Genomic DNA, 15,446 nt, shown 5'->3' with positions numbered 1-15,446 from the left:
ACCTGAACTGTTCCAGCTTTATAAAATGTTTTATAGATGATGCAGATAAGAGTTAAATAAAACCATATAGATCACACATTTTATTCCTTTGTATCATATTTATATACAACCACACACACACATACTCACTCATGGGTGATTTCCAATGCCCTACATAAATAAATGATCACCTATTGAATATATATCCTTCACAATAATCCGGCATAGGGAGAGACCTCATCAAATTAAAGAAGAGGCCAGCCTGAGAATTACTTCTGCAGACGGAGGGACAGGGAGATTTCATGCTCTCTTATTTTCTGCAGGATAGACTGTAGGCTTCTAGCTTCAGCATGTATTTGTGTTTGTTCAGAAGGACGCACTGTGCCCTGCCATGCAGGAGGTCAGTTCCTAGCTCTGGAGATGCCATGGAGCCTCCACTGAAGGTCAGTATCTGGTGGTCAGCCCCAGGGTCCAGATTAGCAGGGCTCTGGAGAGAGCTGCAGCTTGTGACCCCCCCCCCGCGGCACAGAACTGTCCCTGCAATTGCTGGGCTGAGCGGTATTAGAAAGGGAGTGGGTGATTATAAAAAAAAAAAAAAGGACAAATTCCCTGGTAGCCCAGCTCAATCTGACTTCCATTGAGTTAGAAACCCAAAGGAGGAAGAAGAAACAGCCAGGGTTAAAAAAAATATTGGTTCATTTTCAACTGGGCCTGTGGAGTAGAAGGGTTTATCTGAATTGCTTGGCATAGGTAGTCAACAAATGGTGAAATTCTGCAAAGACCTCACCTTCAGCCTAACCTTAAAGATTTGTGATTGCTGATGCTTATCCCTGCTTCCTCGGGATTGTCTAAACAAGTGCAACAATACAGGTCCTTTGCTAGTACTTCTGCTTTAAAATAGTTAATTGCATTCATCTTGGCACCTTCCTCCCACGCTATTTTCCCTCCGATAATCCACTAACATTTGAAATAGTCAGGAAGCAATAACCATTTAAGCTTAAATTGTTAAAAGTCATCAAAATCTTTGTATGCCAACTGCTCACGGTGTAATAGAAGCTCAAACTGCTAATTGTACCTTTCTTTTGAGCGGTATTGACCCTAGCTGTGAATTACCACTTTATATTGTGGCCAATCTTGGGGAAAGTGCCTTGTTAAATAAAGAAGGGTAGGGGAGAGAGAGAACGCGCTTTTCTTTGCGGATAGGGCGAGGATTATTCAATTGTTCGATAAGACTAGGTACCTATCGCGCAGGATCTTAACGCATTAAATATAAGAAATCAAACACCCTCCTCCCAAATATGCTGTAATGTGCAGACGGCCCTCGCCACTGACAACACAAGAAGTGCTAGCAAGCTCCCAGGCAGAGCCTTCCCAGGGTTTATCCGGGGAAGGAGACCGCGCGGTGGCTTCAGAAAGGGTAGCCTAGGTCAGCTCGGGGGGGGGGGAGTCCCCGGACACAAAACAGGAGGGGGAAGGGCTTAGCTTTGTACTATGAAACCCAAATGAAGGAGCGCGTCTGTCTCCCAAGGTTACTCCAGACGTAGATAGCGTTATGTGAGGGTTTCTAGCCAGCGAATAGCTCAGGGCATTACCTGAAAAGCCCAAACATTGGCAGCCCATATTATTCACCTACACCGACACGACCTGGGAGCACAGAATACAAAATGAAAAGGTTTTGCAACGACCGTTTCAGGGTGAAGCATTTGCTTCAGGAGCTGCCTCCATTCAAACACGGGCTAAGCTAAACCTCGGATCCCAGGAAATCAAGCCGGCATGAAATCGTCCAAGTCACCTTTCCCCCCCCCCCCCCCCCGTATGTGCAGAAATTCGCCGTTTAAAGAGCCCCTCCTCCTTACTAAACCTCCGAGACACTTCTGCAGTAAAGCCCGATCAGAGCCTCGCAGCCCAGGAAGGAGAGGGGGGGTAGGAAACCGAGGAATAAGACCAAAGGAGCTGTCAGGCGAGGGAATGCTCTGCAGAGTCTCCCCTCCCCCACAGCATCGGCTCTCGTACCCTCTGCAGCAAACCTGCCTTACAGTCAACTTGAATTCAAGCGAAAAGCAAAGGCAGGCAGACGCGCTAACCCCATTGCATTTATATTAAGTCAAATTGTGAGGGAGGGAAATCAGAGCTGCCATTTTAGGAATTAAAAAAAAAAAAAAAGGAAATTGTTTTTTAACTTAAGGGGAAAAAAAACAAACCTCGGGGTGTTGCCATATGGTCCAGTTTGCCTGCCTTTGCATTTTGCACTGTTTACAATCCCTGCCCCGATCTGTCTTTACATTGCTTCACGTAGTTTCCTTCTTTAGCAAATGTTGGCAATCAGGTTTGTGAATTCATAGTCATTTGTTCGATGTGGGTGAAGGTTAGCAGAGTCAGTATTGCAAAATGAGTCCAAAGCAAACGTTAAGTCAGCCCTCCACACCCAACATTTGACTGGGGGGGGAGTCAGGCCACTAATGATTGCAAACAACTGGTAGACATCAAGGGAGGGAGCTTTCCCTAACTATTTAGGTCATTTGTTAAAAGCCAAAAAGCAAACATTTCTAGTTTGTAAGGAAATGGGAGGGACCCCCTTTTCAGTAGGTTTATTAAAAATATTCTGAAAGCCGCCCAAGCAGGATCTTATATAATCGCACACTAAGCGACAATGTTCAAAGCCGAGCTCTGTGGAGCAGCCGCGCAGTGCGGATATTTAAACAGAGAAAACGAGCCATGGGCCCCTCTGCGATCCCTACCACGGGCTTATCCCATGCGGTCTTGACTTCTGCCCCTCGTCTCAACCACTTCCACTGGGAGGCTGTTCCACGCATTCCCCACCAAGCATCCCGAAAGCGAGGGGGGGCCAATCAGCTGTAAACTGAGGTGACCCTCCGTTAGGGGGAAAAAAATACCCTTCAGCTCTGTTTATACACTAGAACCGGGAGCCTAAAAGCAAACCGGCCATGGTCGCGTGGTACAGCTCCATGGTGGGTAGGGGGAGGAGGGTGCTGATGTGCCCACCCAGCTCCAGTGCCACCGAATATGACCCCCTCAAGGTTTGGCCTCGTCAATGGATCATTTGGGGGGGGGGGGGATTTAGTGCACCTCCCCCTACCGCTGCTGGTTAGAACTGCCTGCGATGCAAGGACATTTTACTGGGGGAGGGGGGGGGGGCATGGAAGGCCAGGCAGAGTTTTTCCATGTTCTGGACATCCTTGGATTATAAATGCAATCCCCAAAGTCCTACAGGATCTGCTGTCACTTGTCCCCGAGGCTCAGCACTGCCACCCCCTCTTCGGTTTGATACAAGCAGCAGAGGTCACTCACTTTTTATAGCCCTGCCAAGCCAGGTGGCAAACTTTGCAAACTTCCCAGAGCCGGGGCGAGCGGCTTAAATATTCCAAGAAAGTAAGAAAAAAAAAAACCCCCAAAAAAACTTCACAACAGCACAGTCAAGGGGGAGAGGGGAGACCGAGCCCGGGAAAAGCCCGGGCTCTGCCCAGAGTCACAGCAACTGCAAATCCCAAGCCAGATATCAATAACTATCGAAGCCTCTCCCCTTCCCCCTTTGAAAAGTTAAGGAAAAAGGAGCCGTAAAACCGAAAAGTAACGTTGAGCCCTCTAGATTACATGAAATCCGCAGGAAAGAAATTGTAAACGGAAAAGCCTATTTCTGCAAAAAGCCCTTTCCTTAACTCAGAGCATTTGCTGTTTTGTTTTTGGTTTTTTTGGAGGGGGGGGGGGGTGTTGTATTATTCGGTTCCACCTCTAACTTCGGGGGCAGCTGACTTTCTTTTCTCCTCAGTCCTGGTTTCAGCGTTATAACACAGCGTTAGTTCCTTTACAACAAGTACTGGAAATCCCAAAGCGGTAGACGGCGTAAATATAAGAAAAGGAAATGAGGGGGGAAAAAAAAAAGCCTTACCAGGATGCGCGTGGATGTTGATAGCCGACGAGAGGTATTTTCCAGGAGGGAGAGGCGCCGCGAGCCCTGCGGTCAAGTGGCCGGAGGAGGGAGCGAGGCGCCCGGCCGCCGTGGCGGCTCCCACCCGGTGCGTTTCCAGGGCCATCCCGGACAGCAAAGGCGGCGGAACGTGGACAGACCGGGGATGTCCGAAGTCTCTGCCATCCATCGTCCGCTTCCAAACTTCCCGTTTCTGCTACTCCCCCCCCTCCCCCCCCAGCTCAGATTGGCTTTAAACCCGGATTTTCACACGGTCCCATGGCGTCGTCCGGCGGCACGGCGAGTCCGTAGCGGCATTTTCCATGCCTAGAAAAACGGGAAAGCAGAAAGAGCTCTTGAAAAAGATGGCTGTCCTCCGACGAAACAACGAAAAGCAAAAAATAAAAATAAAAATAATAATATTACAACAGCGAGGGTGGCTGCAAGCAAGGGGATGTTTCAAAATCGGGCTACGTTGATCTTTTAGGGGGGGGGGGGTGGTCGGGGATCGAATTCCTTACATGCAAAGGGTCCCCCTCACCTCTTCAAATCTTTCAGGGGGCAATTGCCGAACGTGGACTTCGTTTCAATGTTTCGTTTTTCACAAGGAGGCTGCAGAGGGGCAGTTTAATGAAAGAAACGCACCAGCGTTCCCTTCCTCCTGTGAAACCTATTTTGGTTTAAAAAAAAACAAAACCAAACCCCCAGAACAGATGACTTGAAGCAGCCTGGCCACGTATTTTCCAGAAATCCTGGCTCTGCCTCCGGCTCAGCTCGGTCTCTCTTGGGCTTTTCCTTCGCCTGCCTGGGTGCAAATGCCCCTACCCCTGAAACCTGTCCAGATGTGGCTTATTCCTCGCTGTATTATTATTATTATTATTATTATTCGCTTTAACTGGCTGGCGGCTTCACGGCTCTCTTTTTAACTTTGCTCTGACACTGTGCAGATATAATTTAGCAATCGGGTGGCACTTTTTTTTTTTTTTTTTTCCCCAGAAATACTGAAAAGCAAACCTATCACTGGGTAACGTCACTTGCAGGGCTCTCCTCGCTTTTTCTAGGAAATAATTCCGATCCCTCCACATAAAAATAAATAAAGGGAAAAAAAACAAACAAACCCCAAAAACCCTGCCTTTAACTTCTTCAGCCCCTCACAATGACAACAAAGGTGAACGGCTGAGGAATAAAATTCGCGAGACCCATTTTACGGAGCAAACTCCGTGCCCCCTCAATGTGGCCAAACCAATCCAAAGAAATAAGTGGCCGACAACTAATGCTTTTAGGTTTGAGTGGCCAAGGGCTCGCTCTTCGCTTTTATTTTGCCCCAATGGGTTTCTTCTCTTTTCCAACGTGTGGGGGTGGGGGGTAGTAGTTTTTCTGTTGAGTTTTTATTTATTTTTTCCCCCTAAATAATCTTCCCTAATTCCATCCTTATACTGGTCGGCAGCAAACCAACCCCGCATTAAATCGCCCGGTGCTGTCTCTTTTCCAGTTTTCCACTGCAGACTTTCTTATTTTTCAGCTGCTTCCCTGCGTCCACCTTTCTTTCTCGGCTGTTATTTATTTAAAGCAGCCACAGAAGGTACTTTGCTTACTCGCTTGCCGTCCTAAACAAAGCGCCAGATCTCCGAAAACAGAACTGCTTGAAAGGGAAATTAAAAAAAAAAAATGCATTTTTTAAAGGAGAGAATGGAAAACAACTGCTTTTCGTTTTCATGGTTTGCCTTTACTTTTTTTTTTTTCCTTTCCAAATGCAGTTAAAATGGCTGAATTCCTGCTTTTAATTAAAAACAGCCTATAACATCATAAAATGTCTCTCTCTCTCCTCCTCCCTTCTCTCCTACCTTCCCCTAAGCCTGCAGGAGCAGCAAAAAAAGACTCCACTGTGCTCTGTATAATCGCATTTCTTCTGTATTTTTATTTAGTTAGCAGGAACGAAGGAAGGGAGCGCAATACGTGACCGAGCAGAGCGAGGCTGGCGACTGAATGCTAAGGAGTTTGAGAGAGGGGGGAAAGGGGCATCGGACCCTACTCATGAAGGTGGATACATTAGGAACTTTCCCCCTCTCCATAATAAGAGAGGGGAATCCACTCTCGCATCGCCCTACCTTGCAGACTGCGTACAAAGTGGCGGGTGCTTAAGGGCTCCTCGTCCTTAACATGCTCCAGCCTTCGCGCGATGCGGCGGACCTGGGAGGCGCGAGCCGAGCCGAAGCAGCACTTCTGCTCGCCTTTGCTTTCCTTTTGCCCACCGGCTCCCTCAAGCCATAGGTCTGCCTCGGAAACACCTCCACCCCGGAATAAACAGGAGCCCAGACAGCGGTCGCCGTGCCCTCCTTTAAAATCCAGCTTTCTTTAGCAAGGAGTCCCGGGTTTTCAACAGAATGCAGGCGGCAGCGATTCAGCGAGCCCCAGATCTCCATATACAGTACAGGGTCGGGAAAAGGTACATTATACACCCCCTCCCCCCTCTCTTTTTTTTTTTTTCAAGTTCCTCTCTCTCTCTCTCTCTCTCTCTGGATCTCAGAAAACTCTTTAGCAATGAAACAAGCATTGTTCCCCTCCTGGGCCCGCCTCCTTTCCAGCTGCCCAATCGGGCCCCTCATAGTAAACCTCCGATTGGGCGCCGGCCACGTCACTCACGCGCATGTAAACAGCTTGGCCCTCTGCCATGCCTATAAAACCAATTATGGGCCGAGCGCGGTGGCGGTTTCAAGGCTCTTCAGAAGGGCTGAATGATCGAAACCTGCGGTGAGAATTTTTACAGACCGTTTCAAGGGCGCCCGTCCGTTCCCCCCCCCCCCCCCCGTCTCGTCTGGGCTGACTGATCCGAACAGGGGAAGATGATTGTACGTGTAATTCTCTTCTTTTCACTTCGCTCTATTTAGTGAACAAAATGCTGTCAAGTTCCTTTTTTTTTTTTTTTTTTTGGGATTCGTCGTGAGAAGGAGATTTTCTGGTTCATGAATGGGGCCCTACGGGATCAGGGAAGACTGGAGGGGTATTTTTTTTTTTTTTTTATGTTAACACCACTTTGGGTGCTTTCTTTGCTCAGGCCTGCTCTGAAATCATTTCAAGTTGCAGTTCAATGGGAAAGTGAGTTGAGATCGGCAACGTGTACTTTTCCCAGGTTCTGGCTGGGGGTTGGGAAAGGATTTTTTTTTTTTCAAAGCTTTAGCTCATTGAAAAAGCATCCACCAGACTTCTGTGGGAAGACTATAAGGACTGAAGCGTGGGACAAAGCAGGGATACTTGATCATGCAGTCCGAGTGTTGTTGTGGTTGTTTTTTTTTTTTAATTTATTTCATGTTTTTCTACAGATTGTAATATCCTGCAAAGTGTAAATCACCTTTAAAGCAATCTCCCTGCCAAAGAGCTCGTCCGGAATACAATGAAAGGTGACTTTCATAAAACTTTAGTTTCACAGGGCCCTTTACAAAAGCAGCGCAGTGGGTAACCTGGGTTGGGGAATTCACGAGACAAATGACGCACATGTAATACAATTACAGGACTTGTGGCAGAGAAAAAGGGAAGAAAACCAGTGGCGTTTAATTGCATCTGCATTGTACACAAACCCCTTGAAACAACATCACCACCGAAAGCAATAAAATGGTGACATGTGCCCCCCCCCCCTCTTACCAGGAGAGCTCAAGGCTTAGCAGGAAGAAAGCTGGCTCCTCGCTAAGGGAATCCACCCTAGCTGGCAAAAGTCGAGCTTTTTAAACTCCTCGGGTCTACGATCCAAGACCATTTTACTTTTTAGAGGACGTTCCCTCCCATCGCCAGCGAAACAGCGCAGGCTTGGGACCGGGGAGTTTAAAGGCGTCCGCGGGGGCTCCCTGGGCTGCTGGCAGTCAGCTCGGCTCTTTTTTTTTTGCATTTAATTCCCCTCCCGTGCTGGAGGCGAGTCAGCAGAAAACGCACCAGCTAGCAGTTATTTCTTTTGCAGAGCAGGGATGTTATCCATTGTGCCCAGTTCAAGCTTTTGCTTTTACAAAACTCGCTGAGCATCCACATCTACCTAAAACCTTCGTTTCTGAGCGCTATTCCTTATATTCTTTATATATATATATATATATATATATATGTACCCGCGATCTCTATTTAATTTCTGAGTATTTAATATATGATATAAAAATCGAGGCTTTGAAAGCAGTTTCAAGTTGCCCCTAGCCGAACCCTGCCCAGCCGGTTTCACGGCTCCCCTTTTTACAAGGAGAAGATCAGGAGAGAGAAGAGAAAAAAAAAAAGCGAGAGAGAGAGCCGTAAAATAGTAATGAGGCAAGGGGAAAAGCAATGCCTGTGCGTTATAGGCAGATCACCTCATCTGAATATGACCGACACCCTGAGCGAAAGGATGGCAAATTCAGCCGGACGCGTCGGCCGTGGATTGATCCCAAATTAGCCAAAGGATCAACGGGAAAAGGTGGGGGTGGGGAGGGAAGGTTGTGTTTTTTTTTTTTGGGGGGGGGGGGGGAGTAAATGCAAGCGCAGGGCTTATGGCTGCCTGAACAGGATCACTGGAGCAGTAATGAGTGACAGCCTCCCTCTGAGCTTAGCTTGCTTTTTTTTTTTTTTTTTTTTAGCAAAAGAAAAAAAACAACAACCCATTTCTTTATTCCTTGAAAAAAAAAATATTTTTGTTTTTTGTTTTGCAAACTCTTGAATTGTAAGGGTTACACGACCCACACTGACGGCCGAGTGAGATCTGCCAAACCCTCTCTCTCGGGTTGCTGAGCGCTAACCTTGTTTTTTTTCCTTCCCTAGACCCAAGGCCGGCTTGACTCGTTTCGTGCGGCTGCTTTTTTGTGTTGTGTTTTTTTTTTTTTGAGGGCATGCTTTATAAATGTTTAATGTTTTCACAGCCGGATGCTGCAAGACGCTGTAATGTTGCTGCTGGGGTATGTATGCAATAAATCATTTAGCTTCTGATAACAATTCTGCCTGCTCGTCTTTCGTTTGCCAATGGCGCCTGCCTTGTTTTTTTGTTAAGTGCGGTTCTTCCTCGGGGGCGAAGGGCAGTCCGCGTTTCATTACTGCTGCAATGTCTCCCCTCCCCCCCTCCGCCAAGCAAAGCCCGAAAGCTTTTGGGCAGGAAGAGCTCTCTCCTGCAATCCTGGATCGGAACCGGAGGGGTGGGGAGCAGATCCCATGGCCTTGGCTGGCTCCTCTCCGGCCGCGCTCCCTGCCCTCGGCAGCTGGGAGCCATCTTGGCGGCGGGGTGGAGGGCAGGAGCCGGGAGCTCCGCTGGGGGGGGGGGGTGGAAACCGGGTGTCCCTGGCGGCTCTTACCGAGGCCGCGTGACTCTTTCGGCTTCGCTCCGAATCGGCGCTCTCCCTAGCGCGCCTCTCGGTGAAACCCTGGCCTTTTCCCCGCTGGGGATCCACAAAGCCGAACCCCCCCTGCGCTTCTTACTTGGGTTTTATTTATTTTTATTTGTTTACAGCAGCAAAAGGCAAAAAGTAGCCGTGCAAGGAGCGAGCCTGCTGGGATTGGAGGCGCGCAATCGGGGCTCGGGCGCCGCTTCCATGCCCTTCACCTCCATTTTACTGCTTTGTGCTCAGCGGATTGCGTTGCAGCTGCCGCGCAAATAAAGAATCCGCTCTCTCTCTCTCTCACGTGAAAACCCAGTTCTCAGCGGGCCCCTTCTCAGAGGACACTTCAACCTTCACGGTGCCCTGGAGCCGGGGTGTCCCCTGCCTTCGCAGGGACCTGATCGTGCGCCCTTAGCCGCTCAAACGTAATTTCAGTCGCCTCTCGCTAAAGAAGACGCGCGGGGGTTACCGACCCCCAAACGCTGCGCATATTTTCCGTGCATTGAGCGCAGGCGATGCCTACGATCCGAGGACTCCTCCTTGGAGCTGGAAAGCAGAGCGGGTGGGAAACTTAAAATGGGTCCTGTCTGCTATGGGCCGAGCGTGGCTAGGGGAAGGAGCAGATTCGCGGCACGGAGGAGCGTTCCTTTCTTTAAAACGCTCCCTTATTTATTCTCCCCCCCCCCCCCCCCATATAAGCGCGAATGTGATAGCAAATTCTGGGCACCCGAAGCTGGCAGCGGTAAATCAATGCAAAGCCGCAGAAAACAATTCACTTTGGACTGGAGGTTGTCGTTCGTTTTTCTTTAATTAAGAAAATGGATTTTCAATAACTTGGATGCAAACCTTTTTTTTTTTTTTTTTTTTTGTCGTTTTCAATGTCTTGTTCCGCATTTGAGTTTTCCGTGGGGGGGGGGGGAGAGGGGGAGGGAGCTGAAAAATAAATGTGGGTTTTGGGCTGCAGATGAATTGCGCACGTTGTCTGAACAGGGCGATAGATTTTCCAGACATAAATCTTTCTTTTTTTCCTCAGTCCCGGACGAAGAAAGCTTATATAGCACTGCCTGTGCCCTAGCCATCTCCTTTGCTTGTTTTTTTCTTTTTTTTTTTTTTTTTGTGCCTCAGCCCTCTTGGGGGAATCAAAGTGTCCTTGACCAGAAGCCCGGAATCCTGATAGCAAAAGGGAGGAGAGGAGGAGGCTGCTCCTTACACTAACGGCTTGATTTGCCAGGAGAGCAGTTGTTCACAAATGTATTTTTTTTTTCTCGTTTAGCCCTGGCAGGCAATTGCAGAACACGTGGCAGATCTGTCCCTGAAAAAGATAAATGTAGGATTGCGCAAAAAAAAAAAAAGGCGAGAGGCGGAGGGAGAAGGCTCTTACTGTATTTAGCTACCAGTGTTGCATGAAACTGCAGCCGGAAAAAAAAAAGCAAGATTTATTTTGCAGAAGCTTAGAATGTTGTTCCCAATTAATTTTTATATTCCCTCCCCCCCCCCCCCCCCATTTATTTCCTTAACAAGCCCGGACCGGCTCATGCCAGGGTTGCTGTTGTTTGCCAGTTCTTGATTCCAGAGTGAGTTTTTACTCTGCTGCGCGTGCATATACCCACGTCCACTTTCAGACGCGCAGCGCAGATGTGTTTTCGGTAGGTGAGAGCGGCGCTGGTCTCCTCCCTTTAGGGGATCCGGATCTGGCGAGGTCCCTGTCAGGCTCGGGTACTAGCACAGGGCTCATTCATTGCCTGGTATTTTTTTTTTTTTTTTAATTTCCATGTTAAGGTTGAAAATTGCTATCTGCTGAAACCACGCTCATTCCCCCCCCCCACCCCCCCTCCCTCCGAAAACAGACCTGTTGCTAAAAATGGAAGCGAGCCAGTTCAAACAGTTTCCCCTGCTCGGTCAGTTCTCTCTCTCTCTCTCCGCTCTTGTGAACGCCCCCGGGACCTCGTCCGTGCGGCCTCCCCGCTCGTCTGTGCCGTGCCCGGGCCTGGCGCGGAGCTGCGCCTCTAACTGCTGACCGCAGGCTGCCGTGGGCTCCGGTTAACGCCAGGCACATTTTATGGGACCGTTTCTTTGCTGCGCTTTCCTGCCAGCTGGAATGATTTATTGCCTCCCACTAAGAAGCATCCCCAAGGTTTCCACCCTCTGTGTAAAGAAGGAAAGAAAATGGATTGTGTGACTTATAGCGCAAAGTGCCCTTCCATAAAATAAAAGCAGTTCAAATCACAGAACAGGCACAAACATCCCATGTCCGCAGGTGGCCGCAAATATGCCAAGGAGAGGAGAAGCCGGCCTGCCAGCAAGAAGAGCGCTTTATGGCTTGGGAAATGATGGATGCCCGTCTATCCGGGACGAGAGCATCGCGGTTTCACGTTTTACCACCAGAGGTGAGGCCACAGCTGGACTGCACGGACCCTCGCCCCCCTCCCTTCTCCACACGCAGCCAAGTCGGTGCAAGCGGCCAGCGAGTAATTTGCACACAAAAAAAAAAGGAAACCCAGCTGTTGAGTGCCTGGATGGCTCGGTGCAAGATTTACAGGGTTCGTCCGAGGCGCGCGTGCTCCGTTCTCTCTCTCTCACGTTGCAAATATCCCGAATGAGGTGACCGGGCTGAAATTGTTGGGGGGATGGAGATTCACGTCTTTTCGTGCCCCCTCCCCTCCCGGAAACCTAAGATTAATGACAAAGAATTCCTATTCCTTGCAAATAGCAGATGATTAAAGGCAGCTCCCCTCCCCCCCCCCCCCCCCCTGCCTGGCTACCGAGGGACGCAGGAATGAAAAATTAGCGCGTCCATATCTGCATAGGTCGGAAGAAAAGCTGCTGGGGCCGAGATAAAGAGATTGAAATGGGGGGAGGGGGGGGAAGCAAATCTGTATTAGGAAAGAATATTAAAAATGCAAAGGGATAAAAAAAACAAAACCAAAAACCCGCACACGGGCATCTCGCGTTAACCATTCCGCTATCGCGTCTTGATTAAAACGGTTCACGAAGAAACGGAAAACGGACAGACTGGAGGATTGTTTTAAAATGTCGGGTCAGCTTCTTCAGCGACTCTTAATTCTCTCATTTAAAGGTCACGGATTTTATGGAATAAGCGGCGGCAGCGACTCGGCAAAGCTTTCGGGGAGATGGAGACAGGGTGTGTAAAAAATCCTGCAACAAAACGGTTTTCCTACAGCTGCCGAGGCTTTTAGCCTTTAACGTCAGGACCAATCCTGAAGGGAGGGAGGGGGAGGGGGAGGGGGGGTGGGCGAGGAGAAGGAACCGGGCGAATAAGGAAAAAAAAAAAAAAAAGAGAATGGATGAATTTACCGAAACCGTTTTATTATACCATCTCTCCCGCCAAGACTGCCTAACGCGTTTTCAAGCAGCAAGCCACCTCCAATGCGCAACAAATAAAATGCAGTATTCAAAACAACAACAATAATAATAAAAAAACAAAACACAACACAATGGCGTGAGCTGCAGCCACCCCAAAGCGAGCACAACTTGAAAAAGCTTGGACGCGCAGAGCTGCTGCTGTTTGATATTTTAAGAACTGAACATGCAATGGGTGAGATTTCCGACGGGCCGCAGGCTCAGAGCCGCCTTAGACGTTTTGAGTGTATTTTCAGCACAGAGAGCAAGGGGGGGGGGGGGGGCGGGGGGCGGACCTTGGAAGAGACTCCAGGACCAGAGAGCGCCTCTTTTTTTTAAGATTTCCCAGAACAAGGCTGCGGCAGCGATGCAAAGTTGGCCATTATCTCGGTAAAGTGATATCGTTGAATTAATAGACCTTCGTATGCAATAGGCCAGCCCTCGGATGCACAGCGCACAAGAGGATCCCCTGGCCTGCTCTCTTCTCACTTTTTATTTCCAGTGCCTGCTGCTCTATGGGCTTTAAATAACGGGTGGGCGTGAGGGAGGGGGAGGGGGGGCGGACCTTGGATAACTTAAATCACGTCAAGTTTAGATGTGAAATCTGAGAGAGCCAAGGGGTTAAAGCTGTTCCCACTGCCATAAATGCAAGAGCTTGGGACGAGCTGGCTTGGGAGGGGAGGGGGGGTCACTTACAGGGAGAGTGGCCAGTCTGAGGGGGTAGGGCCAAGCCTTGGCTCGCCTAATCCCTGCGAGTTTCATCCTTTAAAAAAGCCCTTAAAATATCCGTATTGATGAGATAGGTAAGGGGGGTTTTTTTTCCCACCCGTGTGAATGAGCTCCCCTTGGCCAGAAAGTCCTGCTGTGTTAAAAAAAGAGTTGTTTGGGTTTTTTTGTTTTTTTTTTGTTTTTTTTAAGAGAGATTTTTTTTTCGGTTAAGTCATTTTTTTTTTTTCGGTAGCCACCATTAAAACAGAAAACATTAAAGCGAAAATGCGGACATCGCAGGTAAAAACACTAGCAGAGCTCATTTTATGTACATTTGCGGGCATTTGAAAACCTCTTTGCACAAGAATAAATAAATTCCCAGTGCTGAACCAATCTAGAGGGGGTTTTTCTGGCGTCTTTAAATAAAGTATACATACAGCTGGGAGGAGGAGAGAAGGATTTCATCCCAAGAAAAGGGAGATGATGGAGACGTCACCATAACAATTAAAAAAAGATACTGGGCGACAGAGATCCAGGACACTGGAAGAGAAAATTGTTTGTCTCAATTAAATAACATCGCTTTTCCACATTGCATATCTGATTAAGAGGAGAAAGTGTTATCTCTCCCCTGTCGGACCGAACTAAAGGAAGCCGAGGTAGCAGTATCAGAGCACAGGGTGACAGGCAACTGGCGCGAAGCCGCGTACAGCGGCCCGGATTCAGGGCCAACGCGCGAGCCGCGTACAGCGGCCGGAATTCAGGGCCACCGCGCGGAGCCGCGTACAGCGGCCGGATTCAGGGCCACCGCGCGGAGCCGCGTACAGCGGCCGGATTCAGGGCCACCGCGCGGAGCCGCGTACAGCGGCCGGATTCAGGGCCACCGAGCGGAGCCGCGTACAGCGGCCGGATTCAGGGCCACTTTGCGGAGCCCCGTCAGCGGCCGGATTCAGGCCACTGAGCGAGCCCCGTTCAGCGGCCGGATTCAGGGCCACCGAGCGGAGCCCCGTACAGCGGCCGGATTCAGGGCCACCGCGGGCCCCGTACAGCGGCCGGATTCAGGGCCACCGCGCGGAGCCCGTACAGCGGCCGGATTCAGGGCCACCGCGCGGAGCCCCGTTACAGCGGCCGGATTCAGGGCCACTGCGCAGAGCCGTACAGGGCCGGATTCAGGGCCACTGCGGAGCCGCGTACAGCGGCCGGATTCAGGGCCACTGCGCGGAGCCGCGTACAGCGGCCGGATTCAGGGCCACTGCGCGGAGCCGCGTACAGCGGCCGGATTCAGGGCCACCGCGCGGAGCCGCGTACAGCGGCCGGATTCAGGGCCACTTTGCGGAGCCCGTACAGCGGCCGATTCAGGCCATGCGCGGAGCCGTGTACAGCGGCTGGATTCAGCAGGTTCCACTGCTCGGAGCCCCGTACAGCGGCCGGATTCAGGGCCACTGTCCGCTTGCAAACCTTAAAAAAGGACCGGAGCTTTGAGCAAGCAATGTAGGTTTAAATCCTGCCAGGGATTCTCTTATTTTTCTGTTTCTATTTCAGGTTTCTGCCACGTGTACATATGCGATGTTATTGGGAATGGCCAGATAAAATAAGCCTTGATTGAGCTACTTCGCCCAAGAGTTTCCATTTACAAAACTGCTGCGGTGCTTTCTTCCTTTCTGACATGGAATATGTTCTGTGTTTATACAGGAATTCCCCCTTCTCGTCTCTGGGAAGGCTTGTACCTGCTGAATAATGCTGGTTATCAATACTGTTACCACATGATACACCATATAGTTTGGTGTGTGTGTGTGAGAGAGAGAGAGAGAGACCGTATATGATGTGTGTGGTGTGAGAGAGAGACAGTATATGATATGTGTGTGTGTGTGTGTATGTGTGTGTGTGTGTGAGAGAGAGAGACAGTATATGATATGTGTGTGTGTGAGAGAGAGAGAGATAGTATATGATATGTGTGTGTGGGTGTGTGTGAGAGAGAGACAGTATATGATATGTGTGTGTGTGTGAGAGAGAGAGAGACAGACAGTATATGATGTGTGTGTGTGTGTGTCTGTGAGAGAGAGAGAGAGACAGTATATGATATGTGTGTGTGTGTGTGTGAGAGAGAGACAGTATATGATGTGTGTGTGTGTGAGAGACAGTATATGATATGTGTGTGTGTG

At 49.5% G+C, this 15,446-nt stretch overlaps 1 protein-coding gene and 1 long non-coding RNA gene across 8 annotated transcripts in view; one reads left to right on the top strand and one right to left on the bottom strand.

Moving 5' to 3' along the window:
• The window catches only part of TNRC18 (trinucleotide repeat containing 18), a 117,587-nt gene extending 111,168 nt beyond the window's left edge, over window positions 1-6,419 (bottom strand). For 5 of the 7 annotated variants that reach the window (XM_029576507.1, XM_029576511.1, XM_029576508.1 and 2 more), the window contains exons 1-2: window positions 6,013-6,418; window positions 3,887-4,231 (exon numbers count right to left, since the gene is read on the bottom strand). In XM_029576507.1, coding sequence (XP_029432367.1) covers window positions 3,887-4,094 — 208 coding nt within the window. In that variant the 5' untranslated portion in view covers window positions 4,095-4,231; window positions 6,013-6,418. Of the gene's footprint in view, window positions 1-3,886; window positions 4,232-4,445; window positions 5,985-6,012 lie in introns of those variants that run through there. The other 2 variants (XM_029576510.1, XM_029576506.1) reach the window with 2 other exon arrangements.
• An 889-nt stretch (window positions 6,420-7,308) lies between these two features.
• On the top strand, window positions 7,309-14,889 carry LOC115075768. Its single transcript, XR_003852600.1, has 3 exons — window positions 7,309-8,330; window positions 8,770-8,805; window positions 14,827-14,889. It is a non-coding gene; the product is annotated as an uncharacterized LOC115075768 (long non-coding RNA).
• Window positions 14,890-15,446: the final 557 nt, after the last annotated feature.

The sequence above is a fragment of the Rhinatrema bivittatum genome, chromosome 14, assembly GCF_901001135.1.
Source record: "Rhinatrema bivittatum chromosome 14, aRhiBiv1.1, whole genome shotgun sequence".
Classification (NCBI taxonomy): Eukaryota; Metazoa; Chordata; class Amphibia; order Gymnophiona; family Rhinatrematidae; genus Rhinatrema; species Rhinatrema bivittatum.
The sequence above is the reverse complement of the archived record's forward strand: the minus strand, read 5'-3'. Positions and strand labels throughout refer to the sequence as shown.